The sequence below is a fragment of the Drosophila gunungcola genome (genome assembly GCF_025200985.1).
Source record: "Drosophila gunungcola strain Sukarami chromosome 2L unlocalized genomic scaffold, Dgunungcola_SK_2 000007F, whole genome shotgun sequence".
Taxonomy (NCBI): Eukaryota; Metazoa; Arthropoda; class Insecta; order Diptera; family Drosophilidae; genus Drosophila; species Drosophila gunungcola.
The window spans coordinates 1,479,729-1,506,538 of record NW_026453162.1 but is presented as its reverse complement, the minus strand read 5'-3'; the positions used below and the strand labels follow the sequence as shown (position 1 = coordinate 1,506,538).

The 26,810-nt window shown below is 37.5% G+C and overlaps 1 protein-coding gene across 1 annotated transcript in view; it reads left to right on the top strand.

Moving 5' to 3' along the window:
- Positions 1 to 9,491: 9,491 nt before the first annotated feature.
- Positions 9,492 to 26,810, top strand: part of LOC128253224 (kelch-like protein 10) — a 29,306-nt gene continuing 11,987 nt past the window's right edge. The window contains exons 1-4 of the mRNA XM_052981469.1: positions 9,492 to 9,651; positions 9,731 to 10,112; positions 10,179 to 10,463; positions 10,515 to 10,779. Of these exons, the coding sequence (XP_052837429.1) occupies positions 9,880 to 10,112; positions 10,179 to 10,463; positions 10,515 to 10,779 (783 nt within the window). The 5' untranslated portion in view covers positions 9,492 to 9,651; positions 9,731 to 9,879. The remainder of the gene's footprint in view (positions 9,652 to 9,730; positions 10,113 to 10,178; positions 10,464 to 10,514; positions 10,780 to 26,810) is intronic.

The following is a 26,810-nucleotide window of genomic DNA, read 5'->3' as shown; positions in this document are numbered from 1 at the left end:
ATGATACCGTTGGATAAATTGTAAAAGGCTTCAACTAAACAGTTTGGGAGTTCAATTAGCATTTTTGGAGTTGCTCTTTAACGTTTCTGTTTCAGAACGAATTGGAGGCGACGGTAGTACAAACGAGTAAGTTGCAAAGTTTGGTTGGAATACTTTTCCTTCAGAGTTTCTTATATGATTCATCGGGGCGCTTAGGTTTTAGTGAGCTTTCCTCAAGGGATGCTTTGTACTGGTTGGTGACAGTTTTTCAATGTACCGGCGTTGTGCTCTTTCTTCTTCATGCTTAAGAGCCCTGGTAAGAATGCGAGTAGTCGCCTTAAGTCATTGCTTTCGAGATTGGTAATCTGCTGGCTTCCCAACCACGTCTCAAACGACTTTTTTCCGAAACTGTCACGTAGTTCTCTGTCCGGGGTAAAACCTCAATCGGGGCCAAGGAACCTATCCAAGAAATTTATATAGAAGGGTGGAACCTGTAGTAGGAATTTCTATGGGAGGTGGTGGACGCCTAGAGACGGGTGCTATTCGATGGTGGCTACCGATCGTAAAGGTTTCCGCACAGTTTCCAGTCTTTTAGTATGCTTCCTTGCGTGGGAGCCGTAATTGGATCCGATCGTACCGCGAGGTTGACGTCCCGAGATGTACATTAAAGTGCCGCCTGTCGGCCTGTGGTGGCGATTTAGCCGACTACACTACTTGGTGTGAAACCTGGATCCTGTTTGTGGCGCCCTCTGGTGGCAGAACGAGGTACTGAAAGAGCGATGTCACTGCTTGGTGTGGAACTTGGATGAGTCCCGCTGAGAACGCCCCCTGGTGGCAAAAGAGGCCCTGGGAGAATCGTTGAAGAGGGTGATCCCACTGCTTGGTGGGGAACCCGGATGACTCTGTGGGGTCCGGACTTACAGCTAATAATAAAACTATGACAATGTAATAAAAATCTGAAAATATTTGGATGGTGCCAAACAACCGTTACAAAACAAGCAATTCAATTTAAAGATTAGTTTTGTATCGGTTGGTCTCCACATAGAGGTGTGGCGTAGAGATGTTGGCTGACGATGTCTTCCTTGATGTTGAGCTGGGAACTTACATACTTTATTTTATTTAAGCCAGTTAGTTCTGTGCGACGTTAGCCTTTGGGGGTGTTAATTTATTTTCGGGCTTTGGAGAAGGGTCAATAGACATGGAGAGTTGTCAGATGAAAGGTCTGGGAGCGATTTGCTGGACGTATTCGATTCTCGGCTCTGTTTTCCTATTGTTAGAGCACTGGCGTAGGAGATGCCGTCGGTAGTGATTGAATTTCCAAACGAGGATCTGGCTGCTCTGCCGAAGAAAACTTCAGTTGTGGTTTGCGATATAGAGTCAACGTTTTTTGTTGCCTGAGAGCGTGCTGTTGTTGCACGATAAATACGAGTTTTAAGCTCCTTATAACAGGACAGCCTCTAAAGTTTGCTGTGTGGTTTCCTCCACAGCTACATCACTTTTTCATTAGAGAATTTTCTTTGTTGGCAGAACAAGGTTTGGAGTCATGGCAGTATCCACAAGCTACACGGATTGACCTTAGGGTGCAGTAGGACCTGCTGTGGCCATATTCCTGTCAGTTTGTGTAGCCTTGTGGCCCCTTCCGTTTGTGCGGCTCTTCTACGGTGATCCTATGGTTTAGAAGGTACTGCAACTTGTTGATCGGGTGCACTTCTTTTTTCTTTGAAATTCTACTGTCTGGCTCCAGCTCGACTTTGCAAAGTGTTTGTGGTTTTTTGTTTTTGTTCATTATGTTTTTTTTTAAATCGTTAAGGTATTTTGAAACGACTCTGAAATCGTTTTCTGTTTTAATTTGAAGTTTTACTTAAACTTATTATTTTGTTGATTAGGACATTCGAATTCTTTTTTCGAATAAATATATTTATTAGTTCTTTCCGGTTATTAGATTTGCAAGGGAATAGTGCCCTTGCGATTTGGCATTGCTGCCAGTGTCTCTTTGTTTTGTTTTGTACTGAAGTTTTAGAATTTCACTAACGACACACTGGAGGAGCGATCGAAAACACGTCTGCACGGGGTAACTGTTGACTTGTACATATTACACAAATTTAAAGGCTGTTATGCAAATTCTGATTTTCAATGTCTTTCTAATATAAGATGCGTTAAAGAATCAGTTCTCAATGATCAAAATATTATATTTTAAGACTACCGTTTTTAAATTATACAAACCCTTTAATGACGGAAACAAATGTTAACATTTCAGATTCACGGCTTTGCGGCTCCAAGAAAAGAGGCACTTTGAAAATGGAGTCATTCACATTTGATGTATAAGAATAAAAACAAAATTAAACAATTTAAGAATGCAATTTAACAATTTTAATTGCTATTGTTTTTACCGTCTCTTCCAAGGGGTCCCACGTAAGTTCTTACTTCACCGCCCTCTTCATCGGGACTCATGTAAGTACATTCTTTACCGACCCCAATTTGGGGTTCTACTTGACTAGTTCCTGGGTAAACTGCTCTATTTGCGGGCATTGCTTGGTGCCGTTGGGTAAGTAGGGGTGGTCCGCTGGTAAGGGACTCATTTCCACTATGTGGTTCGGCGTTCGTTTACCATAGGGTCATTAAATTAAATACCCATGTAGGACTCAGTAGCTGGATCATCGTTCGCTTACCGTAGGGTCAGTATAGTAAGTAACTATAGTAATCGGCGAAGTAAACGGTTACCCATGGCCAACCAAGCCACCCAGTACTGCAGAGAGAGAGCCCGTTGTGGCCTAGATGTGGGAATGGAATCTGTTCATTTCCAGCCATGCATAGCCTAACCTAACCTTGTTCAAAAAAAATTATTCAATTGTTGTATAAGAGACAGCATTAGCACAAGTAAAGAAAAAAAAAACAAATTTAATGTCAAGGCTTGAGGTATTTTAATAAATAGTAGTAACGTTTCAGTTGATCGATTAATAGCGTGCCACAACAATGGCGAAAAGCAAAAACGAAATGAGTATACTGCTGCGGCTGTTTGTATATATATGTTTATGGATTTACCAACTATTGTTAAGAGATTTCAATAAGAAGGCGATAAAAGGGTTGCGTCAATGCACAGTGGTGGCGCCCATTGGCAAAAATTAAAAAAATAGACAGAACCAAAAAATTGCACGGGGTAGCAAATTTTCTCTAAAATGTCCAAGCTTCTTTGTGGCATACCAGATTTTTTTGGAAAACTATCGGGACTTTCTAAAAATAGAATTATAGTCGTGAGAAAATGTGCATCACTAATTTTTCGAAGCAACATCAAACTTTAATAAATTGAGATAATAACGTACTTGGGAAATTGTTCTCGTTACATCAATATGAAATAATACTTGGGTTGTATTTATTTTGAAACGTATTTTTTATGTTTAGCTAAGATTTTAATAAAGATCCCAGAAAATTCCACAGTTTGCCAATATGTTCGTCTGGCCTTAAGGTAATACATGTGTTGAAATAAGATGCAGAAATTTGCAGATGTGCCTACAATCGTAAAAATACTTACACCGTTATAATTTTTTTTGAGCTTTTTACTTGTTGTGCTGTTGCTTTGTCTTCGTCTTTTGTGATTGTGTTTAATTTTCCAACAATAAATATTCAAGTTTTAATAGTTTTTATTTTGTTTGTTTATTTCCTTTCTTTCAATTTTGATAGGTGTTTCTTATATTTGCGTATTCGCACTTTCTTGTTTTTAATTTATGGTGCTGTGAAGAGGGGAGGATATAGAAGCTAACATCATAAAACATGGCTATATTGTTGACTTGAGTAATGTATCAAAGCGAAAAGAAAACAAATTGTTACGCGGTGCATTTGTTGCAAGATGAATCAAATTTCAATTATATTAATTTGGGATTGATTTTATTTATGGGGAATAATATTTTACCAATGAGGTGAAAAATTAAAAATAAGCCTTGAAAAACCAATTTTTTCTAAAAGTGACACAATCCGTTTGTATGGAAGCTAGTGGACCGATGTAGTGGGCCGTACTTCTGAAATATTAACTATAACTTTTACTTTATGTCAAAAAACAAAAAAAAAATAAAAAGCTATATGCTCCGATCTGGATTGTTTTTATTTATATACTATCTGTAATAGAAAGATATATTTTAAGAATGTTTTATGCAGATAGCTTTAAAACTGAGAGACTAGTTTGCGTAGAAACGGGCGGACAGACGAACATGGCTAGATCGACTCTCCTATGCTAATCAAGAATATTTATACTTTAAAGGGTCGAAAACGTCTCCATCACTGCGTTGCAAACTTCTGACTGAAATTATAATACCCTCTGCAAGGGCATGAATTGATAATTTGAAAAAAATAAGAAAGGAAGCAAATTTCGGCAAGTCGAAGAAATTAAATGCTTTTTAAAACGAATGTATATTATATTTTGAATTTTATGCGCTAATGAGTCATGGGTTTTATACTGAGAACTCCACGCCATAGAAGAAGGCGTAAGAGTAAGTAGAGAGGATGAGCAAGACCGTGCTCTTTGGTATCGACCGTCAGTAGGGCCGTTCGAGAACGGCTCAGTTCACACTCCGATCAGTCTGTGTAGACTCTCACAATTCCGCAAAATGCCCTGCCAACAAGGAAGAACCCCAAAAGAAGAAATGTGAAACTGCGGAGGAAATCACAGGGTCTGTGTGGTCTACAAGGAGTTGAAAAACCGCATGCGACAAGTGACAACCACGCGCCATTAAAATCTTCAAAACGACGCCGGAAGTTTTTTTCGGCACCGCTGCAAGATCCTCATTTGGTCAGCTTAATACCCAGAAGGGCTTCTCATACGCCGATGCCCTTCGATCAGGAACGGAAAACCCACTCCAGTCTAATCTAGAGAACCTTCAGCAGGTCCCACGACAGTCACAAAACACACTGGAATCAATGATGGTTACCATGCAACAAAGTAGAAAACGACCATGCAAACACTGGTTCAAAACCATTACTAGGTGTTACGGTTGAATGCAGCTAAGCAGTCAAAATAATTGATGACAAATCTACGAATAACCATGTGGAATGACAATGGCGTTTCCCGCACAAACTTGAAAAAACAAAGTCCTGAATGTAAATCATATCGATATTATGCTATTGGTAGAGACGCACCTCACAAGCAAATACAACTTCCAAATAAGAGGCTACACCTCCTACCGCACAGATCATCCATATGGTAAAACCCCCGGTAAAATATAGAAAGTATGTAAGTTGAACTAGCCCCGCAGCTCAACATCAAAGCGGATATCGACTGCTCTACCGATTCTCTTGAAGATATACTCGCGGCAGCACCACTATTTCAACACCACAAGGGAAGGACGTGCAAGCCACCACTTCAAAACTAATCTACAAATTGAACAGCTTGTACTGGAAAATAGGTGACTGTGTCGTGCTTGGCAAATAAACAGATCTCAAAATAATGATACCGAAGCCCGGAAAAGACCACCTAATTTCTTCATCCGGCACATCAATTCGCACAGCCTTCGAGCATTGACGTATCTCAAGCTTTCAACCGAGTCTGGCTCGATGGCCTCATGTATAAAATCAAAACACACTTGCCTACATACAATTATAAGCTACTTGAGTCGTATCTCTACAACTGAGTCTTCGCAGTAAGGTGCAACTGAACAACATATGACAACTACATATTGAAGCTGAAGTCCAGCAAGGAAGCGCACTTGGACCTACTCTGCTCGTCCTGTATACAGCGGATATTCCTACGAACGAACAGCTAACAACATCTATGTTCGCTGACGACACAGCAATCCTAAGTCGCTCTAGGTGCCCAAGCCGAGCAACAACACAACTAGCAAATCACCTCACCGTAGTAGAGAGGTTGCTACAAGACTGGCATATTAAAATAAATGAACAAAAATGTAAAAACATTACGACAGCTCGCAACAGGCGAGCATGCCCTTCACTATCATTGAATAGTACGTAGATTCCCCAAGTTTAACGAAGTAACGTATCTCGGCGTTTACCTACACAGACGACTAACCTGGAGAAGAATGCTAGAAACTACATATAAAACTAAAAGCCAGCAGCTTCCGCTGGATCTTAAACGCTCAATCGCCCCTGCGTTTGGACTTCAAGGTTCTGCTGTACAATTCCACTCTCAAGCCCATCTGGACATATGGCTCCCAGCTATGGGGGAACGCGAGCAGCAGCAATATAGACATCATACAGCGCGCACAATCAAAAATCCTGAGAACTATCATGTGGGCACCATGGTATTTTCGCAATCAAAACATCCACAGGGACCTCGGCATTCTTGCAGTAAAAGATTAAATAGACAAACAAAAAGAGACCCAACCCAGCAATAATTTTCAGGGCCCCATCACTCAGGCATACGAATGTTAGTTAGTATTGTTAGTAAAAGATTAGAAAAGATTCAATAATTAAATAGCAAAGCTATTAAAAAAAAAGCACATAACATACAAAGTGAACAATAAAGGACCGTTCCCTGGGGAACACCATGGCTAAAATTTGGACGATACATATGACAAAACAACAGAATGTCGACGATTTTTTAGGCATGAGGAGAGTTTTTGAGAAGTAGCTTAGCACAAAGTACCAGCGTCGAAAAGGTGAATGGGGTATGGAGAAAAAAGGCATTACTTTTGGAGGCAAACCAACGCATCTGTAATCGATTTCGTAATGGTAATTTTCGACGTTGGGGTACATCATGGTTTACAGTATCAAATGTTTTTTTAAAATGGCGAGGTACAGCTTCGATTTTTCTTAAATCCATACGGATTGTTGTAAATCAATGAATTGTCAGTTATGTATTGGTTAATTTGAATTTGAAAGGTAGTGGAGAATCGAAATGGGTCTATTTCATTGTTCGATTTAAGAATCGGAATTGTTTTTGCCGATTTCCAACAATCTGGACGTTTCCAACAATAGACGTTGTCAATGCCGCATATTTTTAATGCTATAAATGTGGTAATATCTTAGGTAATAGTATTTTAATACATTTTGGTGTAATGTTATGCAGCTAGTATTTATGATTTAGTTGCCAGTTTTTAACAATATAAAAATCGAAGTTCTGAAAATTGAATTTGTTGCAAAAGAATTATATTAAGCTTGGGATTAATTTAATGTTCAAATCAATTTCCAATACTAGTTTTGGTTTTCCAACGCCTAGTGTCTTGAGGTCTTTCCATGTTTGACGAGAATTAACTACATCGAATTTTGTATGATATTGTTTACACTTACAAGAGTAAATTAGTTCCGTAATTTTTTTCTGAAAGGATTTAAATTCTTCATATAAATACTTTGCTTTGTAACTTTTTATTTTTTAAAAGCTGTATCTCTTAATTTATTAGCATTTTTAATGGTGCTATTAAACTGTTGCTGTTTTTTATGTTTTATTTCTCTGGTTTCAAAGGAAACTCAACTATTACATAGATGCAGTACGTTGTTTTTGAGACACTTAATTAGCTCATCGACAGAAACAAGACTATAAAAATCATTCCAGTTAGATTAAAATATTTTAATAAATTGTACACAATATTTTTGAAGTCCCTTAAAGTAATTTCATGGTCAGTAAAAATTTCAGAGGAAATTAAAATAAGGTTATGTTTTGAAAAATATGGTAATGAAGTTTGCTTACAAAAAATACGTCCAGGAGAGTTTTGCAGGTACAGAAAAATGAGCTGGAAATGATGAATTTACTATTGTCATTCATTTTCAGGCAAAATGTTGCTGTTCATATCACCTGCCAATATCATAATACCGTACGTCATAGAAATATTACAGAATGGGTAGAAATATTCGCTATGTCAACAGTTCGGTCCCTTGGAGCGTTTGGACTCTGCTAAGGAATGGAAATATATTTGAAAGTCTTAAATTGGTTTTCTTTTAACAAATACCGCGATTATGTTCTTTTTGGGAGATGAATGTACATCCCAGAAGTTTGTAACGCAGTGAAGGAGACATTTTCGACCCTATAAAGTATATGTCGGATCTTTAGTTTTGTTTTCGTGGTATTACGCTATTAAAATAAGAATTAACATGAAATGCTGACTTACTTGGAATTAAAATTTTACTTAGAATTAAAGCTTATGTTATGAATTCCACTCGTTGCTTTTTATTCCTTCCTTCGCATTCCTTTCTTTATATGAGTTTCTGTGTGTAAGTGTTGCGTTGAGCCTAACGGAGGTCCGTTATGTGCAGTCTCGGTGTGACATAGTGCGAGTAAAAGAGATGGCCATATGGTATTTGGCAAAAGAATGTGAACAAGAGGATGTTGACCAATTTGAGCTGTATAAAAGGGAGTTCTGATGGATAGATCGGACAGTCTCGATCGAGGTGCGGTTACGAAATGTCACAGCCGAGAGAGCGCACGGCTCGCAACGCCGCAGAATTCATTGAGGAACTCGATGTTCCGACATATATATTATATTGATAAGCATCAGGAGAGTCGATCTAGCCATGTCCGTCTGTCCGTCAGTCCGTTCGTTTCTACGCAAACTAGTCCCTCAGTTTTAAAGCTATCTGCATGAAACTTTCCCAAAAGTTGTCTTTCTATTGCAGGTAGTATATAAGTCGGAACGAGCCAGATCGGACGACTATAGCATATAGCTCCCATAGGAACAATCGAAAAAATAAATAAAAACAATTATAACTTTGCTGTTTTTTAATTTTTTTTTTTAGTTCTTCGACGTATAGTAATGGTTAAATATTTAAGAATTTCGGTTAAAATTTCTTCAAAATCGGACGAAAATAACATAAAGCTCCCATGGAAACAATAAGAATATAAAAAGAAATTAAAATAATTTAACATTTTTATTTTGTATTTTTTTTTAGAAATTCTTTTTGATTATTTAATTATTTGACAGTTCAGAATTACGCTTTTAATTTTATTAAAGTCGGAATACGATATCATATAGCTGCCATAGGAACTCAAATAATTGAGCTGCAAATCATTATAGCTTCAATGCTTTTAAACATACACACAAGTAAATCATAATTTTAATGTCTTCAACAATATATAATTTTTGCAATAGCTGCAAGGGTATATGAACTGCGGCTTGTCGAAGTTTGCTTCCTTTATTGTTAATTTTTGAAATAGCTGTAAAGGCATATAACCTTCGGATGGCCAAAGCTAGCTTCCTTTCTTGTTTTTATTTTTGTCTAGAAATGACAGCTTAAATGTATACAAAATATTCGAATATTTTCTATAAAAAAGGACAAAAATTACTGTAAACTCTAGTTAACTTTACTTTTGCCCATTTCTAGTTTCTTATGTCAAACCTATGTAAACCAAGAAAGGAAGCAAACTTTGGCAAGTTGAAGTGTTTATACCCATGCAAATTCTTTAAAACAACAATATTCAGATTTTTATGTATAACAACGTTGAAGCTATAATAGATTTCCGCTAAACTCGTTCTTAAAGCATCCCTATGGCATCGTTTATAACCGTTATTCTGAACTGTTTAATTTAAGTCTTGATAAATGCTAGTGTGCTAGTGTGGACGGCATCTGACTTTCAACTCGAGGTTTCTCAGTTTGGGGCTCAGTAGCCATTTTGTTTTTCAAGAGATCTGTCTCGTTGTTGATAAAATATCAAACATTATTATTTTTCCTACAGTTGAATACGGAGTCCTTGCTCCTCTACAGTGTTATCAATTATCAAAAAACGCGTTTCACTAGGTGGGTACCGACCAAGATAATCGCCCGTCGAGCAGATATCCCTAATAGCCACGATTCCGCAATATTTTCTTCCTATTAGATAAGAAGCAGTAATCTGGACCCCAACAAGGTGCTACTGCTGGCCCGTTCCCCTCAAAGAATCACAATTAAAACGAAAACCTACTGCACGGCGTCAACTAGAGTTTGGTTTTTATACTCACTTTGCCCTATGTGCTTTCAGTGTACATAATGGAGTTGAATGAGGATGACAGTCACCCGGAGATCGAGGCTCTCGGCTGTGAACTCAGCACCGTGCTCAAGGCGTCTGCTAAATCTTTAGCACCCACCGTTAGCGACGAAGCACTTAACACGCTAAACGAGCTGCGCGAAGCGAATCTTCTATGCGATGCCCAGATCTCGGTGGGGGAGCATGCCTTTAACGTACACCGCGCAATAATGTCCTCATGCAGCTCGTATTTTCGGTAAGTTCCCAATTTGACCCCCAAATTCGAAGATACATGGCATACTTTCCCACGTCTCTCCGGCAGGGCGCAGTTCACAGGGTTTTATACCTCCAGTTGCGGATGCGGAGCTGGAGCTGCTAGTGTCGAGGAGAAACGCGTCATCCATATCCCTGGCATAAGTGCATGCATAATGAACTGTGTAATCCAGTTTGCATATCTGCGCAAGACCACCATTTGCGAGGACAATGTCCACGAACTTCTTATCTGTGCGGACTATGTTGGCATGGTGGCTCTGGTTAAGCAGTGCAAAAACTACCTTAGCCGCACTCTTACCCCTGAAAACTGTGTCAGTATAATGGGATTTGCACGGTAAGTGGAAGCCAAAATATCCTGTTCCGATTTTAATTGGTTTTTCGTCAGGTTTCGATTTTTGGAGGACTTGCACCTAAAGGCCCGCCACTATATGCTGAGATACTTTACGGAAGTAGCAGCCCGAAATACGGACATCATGGAAATGAATATTAAGGACTTTTACAGCATTATTAGCGACGATGAACTTAACACACGCGAAGAGGACCATGTATGGAAACTGTGTGTCAAGTGGATCGACCGGAATCCGGAGAGCCGCAAAAAACATGTTGCACACTTAATGACTGGCGTTCGAATGGGTCTCATGACTCCAAAGGTGGGTACACGTTAAATTCCAATGCACTGAAAGTATAATCCCATTAACAATTCTAAATAAATATCTCGAATTACGCTATATTCGAAGTAAGCAGTGCGGAAAATATTTAACAGATTAGCAGTGATTCCATACAGCCCTTATTTTTAAACAGCATTCCTATCGAATACGTTAAAAAAGCTACTAACTTGGGCCTTGTGTTCAACAATACGCTGATCTGGTAGAATCACATTAACTTAGCTGTAGGAAAGACATATGGTCTACTTAAATCAATTTATCAGGTTATAAATCATTAACCCACAATTATGTTGCTGTTGCTTGCAAACTGTGACTCAATCAGCCAGCACAAAATTAAAATGGCCTACAACAGCATTGCGAGATTCGTATTCAATCAGCATCAATTTGATCACCTCACTGGATTTGCGTACAAAATATTTTAGCTCCGCTTGGAAGACTGAATGAAAATGATAGTGTTAGTTTACTTACAAAAAATAATTTTTACTTAAGAGCCAAGCTATCTTTTTAAAACACTTAGATTCTCTACTTCGCGAAGAGCAAACAAAATTCTTGAGATTAGGCATAGATCCTTGTTTTCTGAACGGCAATTCTTTATCTATGCAATAAGGTTATGGAAACAATTACCAAACTCTATAACCAATATTAGTAGTGCAGCGCAGATAAAGGCAAATTAATTTCACACTTTCAAGAAACTAACACCTAAAATAAACATAGCGACCCTAGATTTAGCTTTAATATATGCACAATTAAAAATTTTGTTGTAGCGTCAAACTAAAATTATTGATTACAAATAAACATATCATGTGTGACTAGTGCATTAATTATAAGTATTATACTTGTAGCGTTAGGAAGAAGGAAAGAGTCATCAGCGTACTGGAATAGAATGCATTTTTTATAGCTTAGAGTGTGTTTGTCTGCTGCGGATTAAATAGAGTTGTACTAAGTCTACTACCTTGGCACACGCCTTGCTTATGACCACTTTGATGTCGAGAAAACTATTGAAACGGATTTCCTTAAGTTTTTGTTCTAGAATGCTGATTAGATCACAGTCAATAGCTTTTGAAAGATCTAGACTGGCTCCTGATACATTGTAACCTTCAGATTTAAGGAGTTGAATTTTATTGATCGTCATTTTTTCAATCTGAGTTTAATTAGCCCTTCTACTGATTTAAGAAGTGTGTTGATGAGGCAGATGGCTCTGGGATTGCGAGCCTCTGATGTGTCTAGATTTTTCTCGGAACTACTTCGATTTTCCTCTAGCATTCAGGAATCTCTCCTTTCATACAGATCTTATTATAGCCGAGTTCCATTAGCGCATTAAAACGGGTTTTGCCTAATGCGCATTTATTTACACAGGGAATCCCAAAAGTCTAAATTCCGCAATTAAAATAAAATAAATATATACGATTAAAAATCATTCGCCCGAACCGATATTTAACGATTTTTTTTTAGTTCTGTCGAATATAAAATCGATTATGTGTAAAAATTACTGAAAACCAGAGCAAGCGCAGCAAATCCTGGTCGCAGTACCACAATGCATTAGTGCTGGATCTCTGGCATGAAAAAACTCCCACATATACGGGAATCCTTTGCAAGACCGTCAAACAACACCATCAGTATATATAAAGTATATATATTCTTGATCAGCATCACTAGGCGAGTCGATCTAGCCATGTCCGTCTGTCCGTCCGTCTGTCCGTCCGTTTTTACGCAAACTAGTCTCTCACTTTTAAAGCTATCTGCATGAAACTTTCCCAAAAGTTGTCTTTCTATTGCAGGTAGTATATAAGTCGGAACGAACCGGGTTGGACGACTATAGCATATAGCTCCCATAGGAACAATCGGAAAAATAAATGAAAAAAAATTATAACTTTGCTGTTTTTAAATTTTTTTTTAGTCCTTCGAAATTTAGTAGTGGTTAAATCTTTCAGAATTGCGGTTTAAATTTGATCAAAATCGGACGACTATAGCATATAGTTACCATAGGAACAATAGGAAAAATAAATGAAAAAAAATTATAACTTTGCTGTTTTTTAATTTTTTTTTTAGTCCTTCGAAATTTAGTAGTGGTTAAATCTTTTAGAATTACGGTTTAAATTTTATCAAAATCGGACGACTATAGCATATAGCTCCCATAGGAACAATCGGAAAAATAAATAAAAAAAAATTATAGCTTTGGTGTTTTTTAATTTTTTTTTTAGTTCTTCGAGATATAGTAAAGGTTAAATATTTCAGAATTACGGTTCAAATTTCATCAAAATCGGACGACTATAACTTAAAGCTCCCATAGGAACAATACAAATATTAAAAAAATAAAATTTAAATAAATTTAACTTTTTTATTTTGTAATTTTTTTAGAAATTCTTTATGGTTAATTAATAATTTAACAGTTCAGAATTACGCTTTTAATTTTATTAAAATCGTAGAACGATATTATATAGCTGCCATAGGAACTATTAATAAACTTAAAATAGCTTCAATGTAAACATACACGCAAGTCAACCATAATTTTAGTGTTTTCAGGAATATTAAATTTCTTTAATAGTTGCAAGGGTATAGGAACTCCGGCTTGCCGAAGTTTGCTTCCTTTCTTGTTTAAAATAAATTCGATTTGATTTGCGACAACTCAAAAGTAATCAAACCCAGATCAGCTGTTCGTGCCACTCACATTTCGGAGTAGCATAAGCTAAATGCAAATGCGCCAATGGTATCAGGCACATTTAAAAACTCCACTTACAATGAAATGGCAATGGAAGCAGGCTGAAAAAGGTTCTTTGTTTGTCCGTGGGAAGCCTTTTTAAGCATACTACAAGATAAACCGTCAAAACCTCTAGCAGAGATTGGGTTTCTCGTATTTAGGAAATATTTAAAATCTTGGTGGCGAAAGTGTTTCGGAGGGTACGAGCTAAGAGAGATAGATTGAACAAGCGGAGTAGAATTGGCGATGAAGGGAGTGTCCTTGACCATCTGAAGAAAATCTTCGTATCCTTATTAGCTTTTGGTCTGCTTCAGAGAGCAGTCTCTCATATTCCAACTCTTTGCTTCTAAAGAATTTCTGCCGGCGTTCCTCACTCTAAACATTTTATCTATTATCTATCTAAGCAAATGTTTCTAAATTTGCTTTGATAGTCGATCCTCGATCATTGAAAGTAGATAGAAAAATAAAAAATGTGCGGTTTTAAAATCGGATTCGGATTGCAAATGCAACCGAAAGCTTCTAAGACCAAAATATTTGACGTCATTCGCAATGAAGACGTTAAAAATGTAGTGACCTAGCATTTAAAAGCACTTAATTGTTCTTTTAAAAAAAGGAAAAAAGATATAAGCAAGAACAAATGTTGATGATCTGTATACCAATGAAGTATTATATTTAGATCAATTTTTTCAAAGGCTGGAAAAAACAGTCGGTGTAAGGTGGCACCGAGCGATAAAATCCTTGAAATTATTTTAATAGATATATTAAAAAAAATAGTCCCCCGCTACTCAAGCGGGTAACCACAATTAATAATACAAAAGAAATAAAAGCTATACTGTCTAGACTACATATTGTCCAATACAAGGACATATAGGAATTACAAAAACGCCAGGTGAGGAAATGTATTCAACGCCAACAAGCCAAGCACCAAAACATACAAAAACTTCCCTGACTATTACAGAAACACTTTTAAAAGCTGAAGCGTATGACCCTTTGTTGTAACTTAACGTCTGAACAAAAGAAACTCCCGGGGTAGTGCTTGATGGTAATTACGAAATGTTTTGTCGGGCGACTGGTTTTCGAGCTGCAGTTATTTGTTGACTTAGGCGAGTTTTTAAGTCTTTATAAACAGGGCCGCAACATTTTTTTGCAGAATGGTCCTCTTTATTTACAGGGCACAGTTGCACAGTTCATGCATTGGACGTGTACATTCCGTTTATGGGTTTCCTGAACGGTTAAAATTTAAAGTGTCCGATCGTTAAAGACGCCTTGGCTTACAAAGACTTATCAATGCATAAAAAAATACATTGCTACAATCTTATGGGTGCGCTTATCGGACGCGCAATAGGCGGAAGTGCATTAATACGCGTAAAGTTTCCGATAATAAGAAGTGTTTGGTCTAGCCCTGACCTCCCCCTGGAATACACTGCACTGGTCTGGTAGACGAAAAGTGTTCTTGCTGTCTAATTCAGGAGAGAAGACACCACCTGCCGTTTGTTTGTTCAGCTTGGGCCCGTCCGTATAGATTTTGATGGCATTTTACGCTTGATGTGGGAGATTGTCCCAATCTTTACGTGTTGAGATAAGAACCTTGTATAACTTAGATATGTTTAGAAATGGGGTGACGTAGTCAGATCTGTTGGGTAAGTCGGTAAAAGTTCTTAGGATGCTAGATAACCAGGCCCTCGCTTCGCACAGTTTCGTGCGGTTTCCGCCGCGTGCCCTTTAGCAAGGGGATCCAGGGGATCCAGGCGCGCCACTAATGCGCGGGCGTTCAAAACGAGATCGCGAGTGGTGAAAGAAAAGAGACAATAAAGGAATGGACGGACTAATTCAAAATACATATGAAACAAAATACTACATACTAATTTCGTGCTAAGTAAGATAAGATAAATGCTTTTAAAATTGGTAACAAGTCGGTAGTAGAAATGATGTGATAGAGTTTATTATAGTCATTAAATAGTACTCTAAAAGGTTCATGCATATCATAGTTTTATCGACAAAATTAAAAAAAAGGATTATAGTTCCTTGTAATTCTATTAAGGTCAAAGAAATCTAGGCGACCCTGTTGCCCGGGACTATCCACTTCTCCGTGAATAAGCTAACGAACAAAAGTAATACCAAGCAAGTTGGTAATTAAATTAGAAGAAGTAAGATGGAAAGATTAGTTTTTGCATCCCAATTAAGGCACCATAGAGCAAATAGTAAAAAGTTATTTTGCAAAGACTCTATTCGCAATATTTCAGGATTGGACTACAACTTAACAATTTACTATGTCTGCCTGCTGCATCAAGTTTTGCCTTTTAATTGGTAAAATCTCTCTCGACATCCCACAATTAGTTGCTGGCTGTGTGACAACATTGATCACCCTAAATGTGCCTACCGTAGGCACAGTGCTGGCCTTTTTGCTGACCGGACTATTCACTTGGTTTGAAAAGGCTGAATCCACCTTTAAAAGCGGTTTGGCTTCCAGGATGGCCTCTACTGAAGTTGCTGAGGGCCGCAAGGAAGACACTTCCTTTGGACTTTCACTCGCCACTGGACCGCCCGATCGACTCGCACCTTCTGATTCGCAACTCGTCAAAACTGCCCAGGAATCTACGTCGTTTGCTGCTGTAATTGGTTCTGGCATAATTTTGACTCCTTCTAATACGAACACGGGACCACCGCAGTCAACCTTATCTGGTGTCGCTCATCTGGAACATAAGCTCTGATCGGGCGTTGCACTAAAAAAGCTTATTTTTGTCTCCCGCCTAAATCCTGGTGCTTTTCAAGATGACGTCAAAAACTACCTGAGCAGCAAACTGAATGTTTCTCGAGCCGAACTAACTGTCTTGAAGTTCAAGTTTAAGCAAAGACGTGAAATATCTTCGGTTAAAATTATTCTTTCTCCTCAAACTACCAGAATGTTCGCAGCTTATTGGGCAAACTTAGTAAAATGCACTTCAACAGTGTCTCCGTCGATGCCAATGTGAATGTGAACTTTTTGCTGGGAATTATGTTATATATAGATATGTCCGCACAATGCGTTTTGGAGGTGGTGTTTTTATTGCCTTCAAGTCCGATCTTGTCTCTGAACGCATAATTGGTTCCCTTATTCTGATCTTAGTCTCAACCTTCAGCATTTGGCTCAAATAGAGAGTATTCATTCAACCCTTGGCTATAACGATCATCTTATCATTTTGTTTCCACCACGGCCCCTAAGTTTGGTCACGGTCTTATCGATATTTCATTAGGACAACTTAACTCAGTCTTGAACTGCTCCAGAAAAATTTTAGACCTTATTTGTCTTGGAGTTCGCCAACGTAACTCGAATTAGCCCTCTCTCCAATCCTGAAGACGCCTACCATCCTACACTTGAGGTTACTTTAGAAGCATCAGCTCCATTACTGTCATGTCCCGAAATCGAACCAGCATCTTTTCGCTGTTTTCGAAGAGCTAAATTCGCAGAAATGAATAGCCATTTATCGGAACTCGATTGGTCTTTTATGGATTCAAACGAAGATCCCTTACACATTGTAGAACAGTTTTATGATACACTTTACTTTAGAACCGGGCTGCAAGTTGACCATTCGAGGTAACTAATTGCTCGTTCAAATTTCTTAGTCCACAATTTCGAATGTTGCAATAACTATCTAAACCGTTGCAGAATAGAATTCCAAGACAACCCAAAGCAGTTCTACGCATTTGTTAATTCGAAACGAAAGTCGCAACAATTTCCATCTTGTCTTCACCTTGGAACGACATCCGCCTCTAGTGCCTCCGACATTTCGAACTTATTTGCAAAATTTTTTCAGTCCACATACTCGTCTTTTAGTAACGATAACACTTCATCCTACCCATATCCTCTTCCACAATCCAACTGTATTTTCACGACCCTAATTAGTGAGGATGATGTTTTCCAACTTGTACCGAGCTGTGTTATACAAAAATGTGCCGATGCTTTGTGTAAGCCACTTTTTCAGATATCCCTCCTACATTCATATTTCCCAGATGTTTGGAAGGAATGTTTAATCATTCCACTTAAAAAAAAATGAAGCAAATCGGACATTAAAAACTACCGCGGTATTGCAAAACTAAGTGCGATCCCCAAAGCTTTTTGAACAGCTTATTACCGCTCAGCTTCAGCACCAACGCAGCTCAGTAATGTCCCCAACTCAGCATGGCTTTATGAAACGAAGGTCAACGACTACAAATCTTCTTTAATTTACCTCAGTCATCAGAAGCGCTTTTGAACAATCTGCATTCTTGGTGCATCCAGAATTTGCTGTTTTTAAACAACTCGAAATGTAACTTTATGTCCTTTTATCGGAAGAGGCTTCTCCTCACTTCATATTCTATTGGATCGAATAATCTTGAACGCATAAATTTCGTTACAGACCTTAGAGTGGTATTCAACCACAATCTTACAACCACAGAATCTTACAAAATATAATAATACTACAAATGCCAGTCAGTACGAGCCCTTTGACTCACATTTTAAAAAATAGGTTCGTGTAAGTGTCAAAACAATTTTTGATTCGTATAGCTCAGCTCACCTACAATTAACATTATCTACTTGATCTGATCTAAACGTAAATGTGGCACACGACTCCTATAACTCATGACTGACTCCTATGGCTCATGACTTCTATCACTATTGACTCCAATGGCTCAAATAACAAATTAGCATTATAAAAAGACCGCTTACTTCTCACAGAAGTAACAAGGTTAGTGCCCGATATATCAGGTTGTGATTATTGTTATCTCCGTAAAGTCAAAACACAAACCGTTTAAAAAAAGGTTTACTCTCATTTAATTGCTGCTTAACCTAAGATCAATAATATATAATATAATATAATATTTCTTTTGATATCTGATGTCTCAGCCTAATAGTTGTTTTTTTATAGCCAGACGCATTTTGGTATTCCATTTCAAGTAAAGATTTGTTAATATGATTACACGATACATAAAGGAACCATCACTGTAGTCAATTGTCGATCATACGTTACTAAATTAAGTCATGCTTAAAAAATGCTGGACCTAGTCATAAAGCAAAGCCCTATCATTAACAAAAAATACGTCAAATAAAGTATCACAGGTGGAATTAAAATGAGTGGGTAACAACGCACAAAATATCAAAAGCAAAAACAACGATGGCAAAGCTAAGAACCTCGGTAATTGGAGGAGAACGCATCTCTTATCCCTGATTATTATTTCTACCAATTTGTAAATTGTTTACTATATGAAATATGAATTTGTGAATCGATACATAGACAACCTGAAGGCTCACGATCTGTCATTCTTGTCGGACATTCCCATGCCCACAAGTTTGGAGATTTTTACTGCCTGACGATTGAGCGAATTCGACGGACGCAAATAAACCCAGAAAACCAAGCGCAGTTTAACACTTGTTTTTATTCGATCGAGGATATAAAGCAACGGAAAGCATACGGCAACAAATTTTTTGGATTACGGAGTTCCAAAGGGCGGCAATTTATCTGGCCGAAAAGCGGCTCACTATTTTGCGTCCGTGACAGAACGGACACTTGCCATCAGATGAGTTTTTGTCTAATTGCAGCCATTTTGGACTCGAGTGTCTAATAATTTGTTCAGTTATCACAGATCATTTGACAATTTTGAAAAACCCTACATTCAGCGACGGTCTCTGATCAACGTATCCTGTATCAACAACACGAGTACGGTATTTGTAAGGGATATAACATCAAATACACTTTTACAGTCATTGGGAAAACCGCAAGTATACGCACATGGTGTTTTCTTTAGCAAATACCAATACATAAAACAGCTAGAATATTCTACGCAGTTCTTATAGTTAGTTATTCATATACACACACAACCCTACCTAACTAGCAGTAGAGTTTTTACGCTGGTTTTGCTACATTAGGGTTCTGACACGCTGATACGCTGAATTGTAGACTCGAAACCTTGAGTCTCTGCACAGCTCTGACGACAAGCGCGGTCGGTTGGAAAAGGGTTTTCTTTTGCTGCTAAGGTAAAAATCATGTGTCTTATTCAGAGAAATCGTTTACCTTGTTCAACTTCAGGTCACAGTCGAGGGCTTCTGAAGCTTCAACTCTATAGCTTCGACGGGACTACAAGAACTTGATTCACAACTATCAGCAAATAGCAACCATCGATAAATTCAATTATCAGTTAAATTGTTTATAAAGTCCTGCTCTAGAAGTTGTGCAATCATTTCAGATTACTCTGCTCCTTAGGATCAGCTGAAGAAATCACAAATGGCTTCATAATTCACATCATTCTTCTGAAAGTTGTCTCCGATACCAAGAGCAAGTACAATGAAAGGCAGAGTTTCTCCTCGAAAGCCAAGCAACAGGTTAACTCGTCCCGCCGAAGGCGCTTCATCCTGGAAAGCGCTCTTCATCAGTACAAACTCCGAATGTTGCACACTACATCGCTCGACGCATCACACCTTATTACATAAATTCGAAGCCCCTACAGATACTTCACTACCTTTCGATCAGGCAACTACATACGGTTCTAGTGATTCGCATACAACATCGCTCCTAGCCAGCACTGCCAAGAAAGGGATACTTCCAACGGCACTTGTCAAACACTTTAAGATGGCTAGAGAAATGGTAACCAACTGTCCCTCCCTTAGAAATAGGCAAAGCTACACAAAAACTGATCAGACCGTCAATTTTGAAGAACTTAACCACAAGTCTAAAGACATCGATGTAGCTGAGGTGACTTGTAACATGTACCTGAATTCCAGGACACACTGTGATCCATCCTACCTTTTCTTTCCAAAGAGGTTAAAAAGCTTATGTCTGTACAGTTTCAATGATTCCTAGAAAGCAACTCTTTACTGAACAATAAACAGCGAGGGTTTCCTAAAAGAAGAAGTTGTATCACGGCCACAATTGACACTGTAGAGGATTTTCGCCAGCAAATCGAGCAAAATTGCGTCACTCTCCTGACTCTTCTTGATCATAGCAAGTCCTTCGATTCTCTGACCCCCTACCTTCTTAGTTCTAAACTAATAGCCTGATTCCATTGGCGCATTAAAACGCATTTAGCCTATTGCTCATTTATTAACCCATAAGGCTAAAAATAATAAAAAAATATAAAATAAATGCGATAATTAAATGCGATTAAAAACCATTCGCCCCGTACGTTTATAGAAAAAATACCGGAATACCGTTTAACGCTATTTTGTTCGTGCCACCACTACAACAGCTGTTTTCTTTATGCAAGGTTGGCGCAATTTTTGATGTCTTTTAAATATAAAATCTATTTTGTATAAAAATGACTGAAAACTAAAGCCCACACTGCATATTTTGCTGGCAGTACCACAATGCATTACTGCTGGATCTCTGGCATAAAATAACTCCCACATACACGGGGATCCGTGCCCCTTTTAGAAACTGTGGTGGTCTCCATTGCAAACCAGTCAAAAAACGCAATCAGCTTGTCTTCCTTGTCGTCCAAGTTGGCAAATGCCTCGGTCGCATTATGGATGTCCTGATGAGCATTATTTTTATTTTTATTCATTATTTTTAATTAATTTCTTTTGGATTTGCCAAAATGCACAGATATCGAGCACCCACTCTACCAAAAAGTACTAAAAGGGAACACACTGCACAGTGGATCCGCTTGTATGGAAGAGCGGCCAAAAATACTAATAATGGTCATAACGTGCTGAAATTTATAACAATAATTTAGCAAATTTGTCTAAACATATAGCAACAAAAATCGGACTTATCGATCGGCTATATCCTATAGCTCCCATAGGAACAATCGATACCGAATTATAAAAACATATTTGTTTAATCTAATTTATTACGATTTTGGTATGGAAGATATTTTTCGTAGTTATACATATTCTTAAAAAACTAAAATAAAAATCAACAAACAAAATATAAATGAAACAAAAATTATAAAGCATCGTCAAGTAATTCGTAGACAGATGTAAGCAAACTCGACCTATCTTTTTTAGGAAGTTGTCTCTGTCCTGTTAAAAATGGATCTGAACGCAATAATAAATAGTTCATGACATCTGTGTTTGTTAAAGTACGAGATACTTTCCGACTGTGTTGAAGTCTACATTTTTTTAGTTCCTTGTTATTGGACTCTGCTGCTTCCTCTGAAAGCTCTCCTATCGACACTAATGCATACTCTATTACAGCTGAACCATGAATTAAGACCTTATGGACGGTAGCCGGTAAATAGTACCATGGATATGCAGCTATAAGATATTTGGCTGTATCCAGCGCGTAATTTTCAAATTTCTCCACATTAATTTTGAATCCCGATGCCATGGCTTGCAATAATGTTGCACATCTGTGAATCAAAGATGCATCGATTCCTGTTATTTCGGAGCTCAAATCTGCATTACAAAAGAATTTCCTTGCGATATTTCCGTCGTTTGAAGATCCTCTACCTCCATCTCTAGGTTTGTCCACTAGTATTCCCATTTTTTCGCGAAATTCCTCCTGAATGTGTTTCTTCCTGTTCAATACTTGCATCTTCTTTTCTTCATCGCGTACTTGCCACATTTTGACCTCTAGCTTATATGAAATATGTAAAAAATATTCAAAGAAGCGTATATAAGAATGTAGTGGAGATAAGCCAAATTCGTAAAATCTTGGGCGAACTTCTTTACTCAAACATTTTTGTATATTGTTCATTTCTGTTGGCTTTGCTCCACATATATAACACGTTGCCGAGGATGATTCGCTGATTGCGTTGCACACCTTTCCATCAACCATTGTAAGATGCAAGCTATGGGTAATAACAACTTTTTTATTAAAGACGCTTAATTCTTTTGGCTTTAATTGTTTAATTTTTGCGTCAAAATATTCTGCTTCGTCTTTCGACACTTTCGCGGTCTCTTTCTTAAATTGAAATCTTATTGGTCGACAGTAACGAGTCGATGATGGCCGGGGGTTTTTCCAAATTATTGTGTTATCTATTTGAGTAACCAGTTGGAGAGGTACATAGGATGTTACAAATAAGCTTCTGTCGTCCAAATCACCGTTTGAAAACTTTTGCTTATACTCGCTATGGCCTGTACTTCCATCGAAGCCCCATTTTCCAATTAAAGTTAAATTCGTAACTATATTTTCAGGCATAGTTTCAATGATGTTGTTTTGAAGCTCTATTATACTAGATGCCGTATTGTCTAGTAAGCTTTGTAGTTCGACTTCCGCACGAGATTCGTCTATATAAATACCATCAGGGTATCTTATTTTTTTGAGACTTAGTAATCTTTGGTAACTGGGAAAAAATTCAAAGGATATTTTGGTATTTACAAAGTTTCTTATCAGCAAATATTGGTGCTTCGTCATGGAGGTCTCCATTAAAAGCGAAATAACTTCCATGGGATCTGCCGGCAGGAAATTTTGATTTCGATCATCATTACGTAGAGAAGAAACAGCGGATTCATCTATTTTAATAAGCTGACCTACACGTCGTCGCTTTGTTCTCTCTGAAGCCTCCTCAAATTCAAGTTTAGGACGGCCCCGATGAGCACTTTCCTCTATTTGATTTGATTTGCAATAGGGGCGTTTTATTGAAGTTGATTCTGTTGTATTAAGCCATCCAGATTGATATTTAATAACTGCAGATTTTGTCCGTTTGTAATTTTTCCAAAAGTTACAATTGTTTTGCAGAGGTTCTCAATTTTATTGGATATTTCGCTCAACTCTGGAATAATGTAGCCGTTGTTTTCAATATCCGCTTGCACATCGGAAATCAATTTCCTCATTTTTTCGGCGTTGGTTCCATTACCTGTGCACCACATATTAAAAATATGCAGACGTGGAAAAACACATTTTTGCGATGCACCTATCAAAATCCAAAATCAAAATTTAAATAATAATTTACAAATTAATATTTTTGCAAAAACACAAACCACTAAAGACGAAGACAAAGCAACAGCGCAAAAGCGCAACAGCACAATAAGCAAAGACTCACCTTTAACTGCTTTAGTAATATTAGTAGAAAACACACATCGGCAAATTTCGGCAGCTAATTTTAAAATATTTAGTAACCTAAAATAAGACGATCACAAAAACATACAAACCAAGTTCTGGCTTTTCTTGGAACATAACTAAAAGTCTAACTAAACATAAAATATACTTTAAAAAAATACACAAAAAAGGGTTATTCGATGAAATTAGTTTTACGAAAAAACTTTTTCAGGAAAGTTAATTATTAATATCTCAATTTAAAGTAAATACCTTCAATTTCATAATTCATGTTAAATTATTCAAATCGGAGCACTGCAGCGTACGTCTGATCACTTTAAAGGGCGAATTGAAAGAGAGAAATAACTTCCAAAGCGCAGCTGCGTTGCCAAAATGAACACGTGTTCACGATTGCAAATCTATTTTTAGAAAGTACCGTTAGATTTCTAGTAAAATCCGGTATGCCAAAGAGAAGTTTGGACTTTTAAGAGACAATTTTGATACATTTTGCTTAAAAAATATGTCATAAAATTTTTTGATTTTTGGCCTCTGACGGAACCACTGTGCACTGTAACACTTTGTTGAAGTGTTTACATAATTCAAAGTCCCGGTCATAAACCCAAGTGGCCGAAATACGAACCGATCGCTATGCCTTAGACCGCACACAGAAAGTGCAAGTGTCAGCATAACTGTATCACGTGCGGACTTCATGTATGTGCATATACCTCCGCGCTCCAGCCTAAGTGAGCATAGCTATATATTTAAAAATATATAACCGTCTCTCCGCTGCCTCTGTTGGCAGCGCAGCTTCGAGACTCAGAGCTCTTTAGCTTCTAAGTAAATTTGTAAAACAGAAGAAACTCCTGAGAGCTGGAAGCGACAACTACAGCCGCTCCAGTTAAATAAACCGAAAATCAATTAAAATTTTAATCATGGTCTTTTTCTTAAATTAAATGGGATTACAAAAATTAATCAATACATGACGATCGTGGAATTACTACTTGGAAAAACCTAAATAAAACAAGAAAGATTGCAAACTTCGGCAAGCCGAAGTTCATATACCCTTGCAGCTATTGCAAGAATTAAATATTTTAAAAAAATTAAAATTATTATTTACTTGCGTATGTGTTTAAAAACTTGAAGCTGTGATGATTTGCAGCTCAATTATTAGATAGTTATTTTAGATATTTTTATTGTTCCTATGGGAGCTATATGATATAGTCGTCCAATTTTGATGAAATTTTAACCGTAATTCTGAAATATTTATCCATTACTATATGTCGAAGAACTAAAACAAAAATTTAAAAACAGCAAAGTTATAATTTTTTTGTATTTTTTTTCCGATTGTTCCTATGGGAGCTATATGATATAGTCGTCCGATTTTGATGAAATTTAAATCGTAATTCTGAAATAGTTAACCATTACGATATGTCGAAGAACTAAGAGAATAATTTAAAAACAGAAAAGTTTTAATTTTTTTTGTAATTGTTTTGCGATTGTTCCTATGGGAGCTATATGATATAGTCGTTCGATTTCGATGAAATTTAAACCGAAATTCTGAAATATTTAACCATTACTATATGTCAAAGAACTAAACAAAAAATTAAAAAACAGCAAAGTTATAATTTTTTTTATTTATTTTTTCGATTGTTCCTATGGGAGCTATATGCTATAGTCGTCCGATCCGGCTCGTTCCGACTTATATACTACCTGCAATAGAAAGACAACTTTTGGGAAAATTTCATGCAGATAGCATTAAAACTGAGAGACTAGTTTGCGTAGAAACGGACGGACAGACGGACGGACGGACAGACGGACAGACGGACATGGCTAGATCGACTCGCCTAGTGATGCTGATCAAGAATATATATAATTTATAGGGTCGGAGATGTCTCCTTCACTGCGTTGCAAACTTCTGACTGAAATTATAATACCCTCTGCAAGGGTATAACAATACATGGCGACCGTGACAGCGATTCGAGAATGACGACGGACGACCGAGGCACACCGCAGCCAACACCGGTGCCCCATCGTAGAAGTCCAGCCTGTTCAGCCAGCACCGGCAAAGTCTTACCACTCAAGTAAGACCAAGAAAAGTGAACCGACAGCGCTTCCTAGAGCTCTTTTTTTTTCACCGTGCACTGCGTTGCACAATTTTTTTTATATTGTACTGCGATGCATATTTTTTATAGAAAATAAAAATAAAAATTGAGCGACATTAAAATTGCCCAATAAGCGTGTGGCAAAAACAAGCCAGAAAGGCAAAACAGCAGAAAAATTTACAACAAAAATAGACAACCTACAAAAGCTCCTTGAAGCTTCGTGCATTGTTGAAGGCCTATCGGCCGAACACGCTGACAAAGTCAGCACAAAGGAAGCCATCACCACAATGGTTAAAAATTGTGAGCATGGCCGCCTTAAAAGCAGGCAATTCTGCAACTATGAATGAAGCAGTCACCAAGTACATACAATGCAGTACTGAAATGACGGGCAACGCCAGTTCAATATTGTACAACCAAAGAGGAAACAACTATCGCGGCAATAACTTCAGAAACAATTATCGCGGTAGGGGTAACAATAGAGGTAACTATCACAATAACGGATATCACCAAAACAACGGCTATAACCAAAGCAACGGTTACAACCGAAATAATAATAACCAAAATAACAATTATTATAGAAACAACTACAGAGGTAGAAACAACCGCGGGGGAAACAACAATGGCAATAACAACAATAATCAAAACAACAACGTTAGAGTAGCCCAAACAAATTCGTGAAACTCCAAAACACCTTTAGATACACAGCAGTAGATAACATCAAAATTATCACCATAAATCTCAGTCAGAGTACATTCGTCACTTTAATAAACGTAGCAACAGGAAAAGAATTAGTTTTTCTACTAGATACAGGTGCGGAAATATCCATATTGAAGGAAAATTCCGATATTTTTCAACACATTCAAAATAATCATATAATAAGCATATATGGAATAAGTCAGGAATTTATCAAATCGAAAGGCTCAACTCTCATTGAAATACAAACTTCTAAATACATAATCCCACACGATTTCCATATCGTAAATTTACAATTCGCTATTCCTTGTGATGGAATACTAGGAATCGATTTTATTAAAAGGTACAACTGTCAACTAGACTTCAAGCCGTCTGAAGACTGGCTTATAATTAGACCAAATAGCCTCAAATATCCGATTTATGTTCCAATAACATACAGTTCTGGCAACAACTTCTAATTTTGCCAGCAAGATATCAAGTCGTCCGGAAAATTGAAATAAATTCAGAAGAAGACAGTGTATTAATTCCGAATCAAGAAATACAGCATGGTATTTGTATTGCAAATACCAAATCAACAGTCCAAAATGCAGA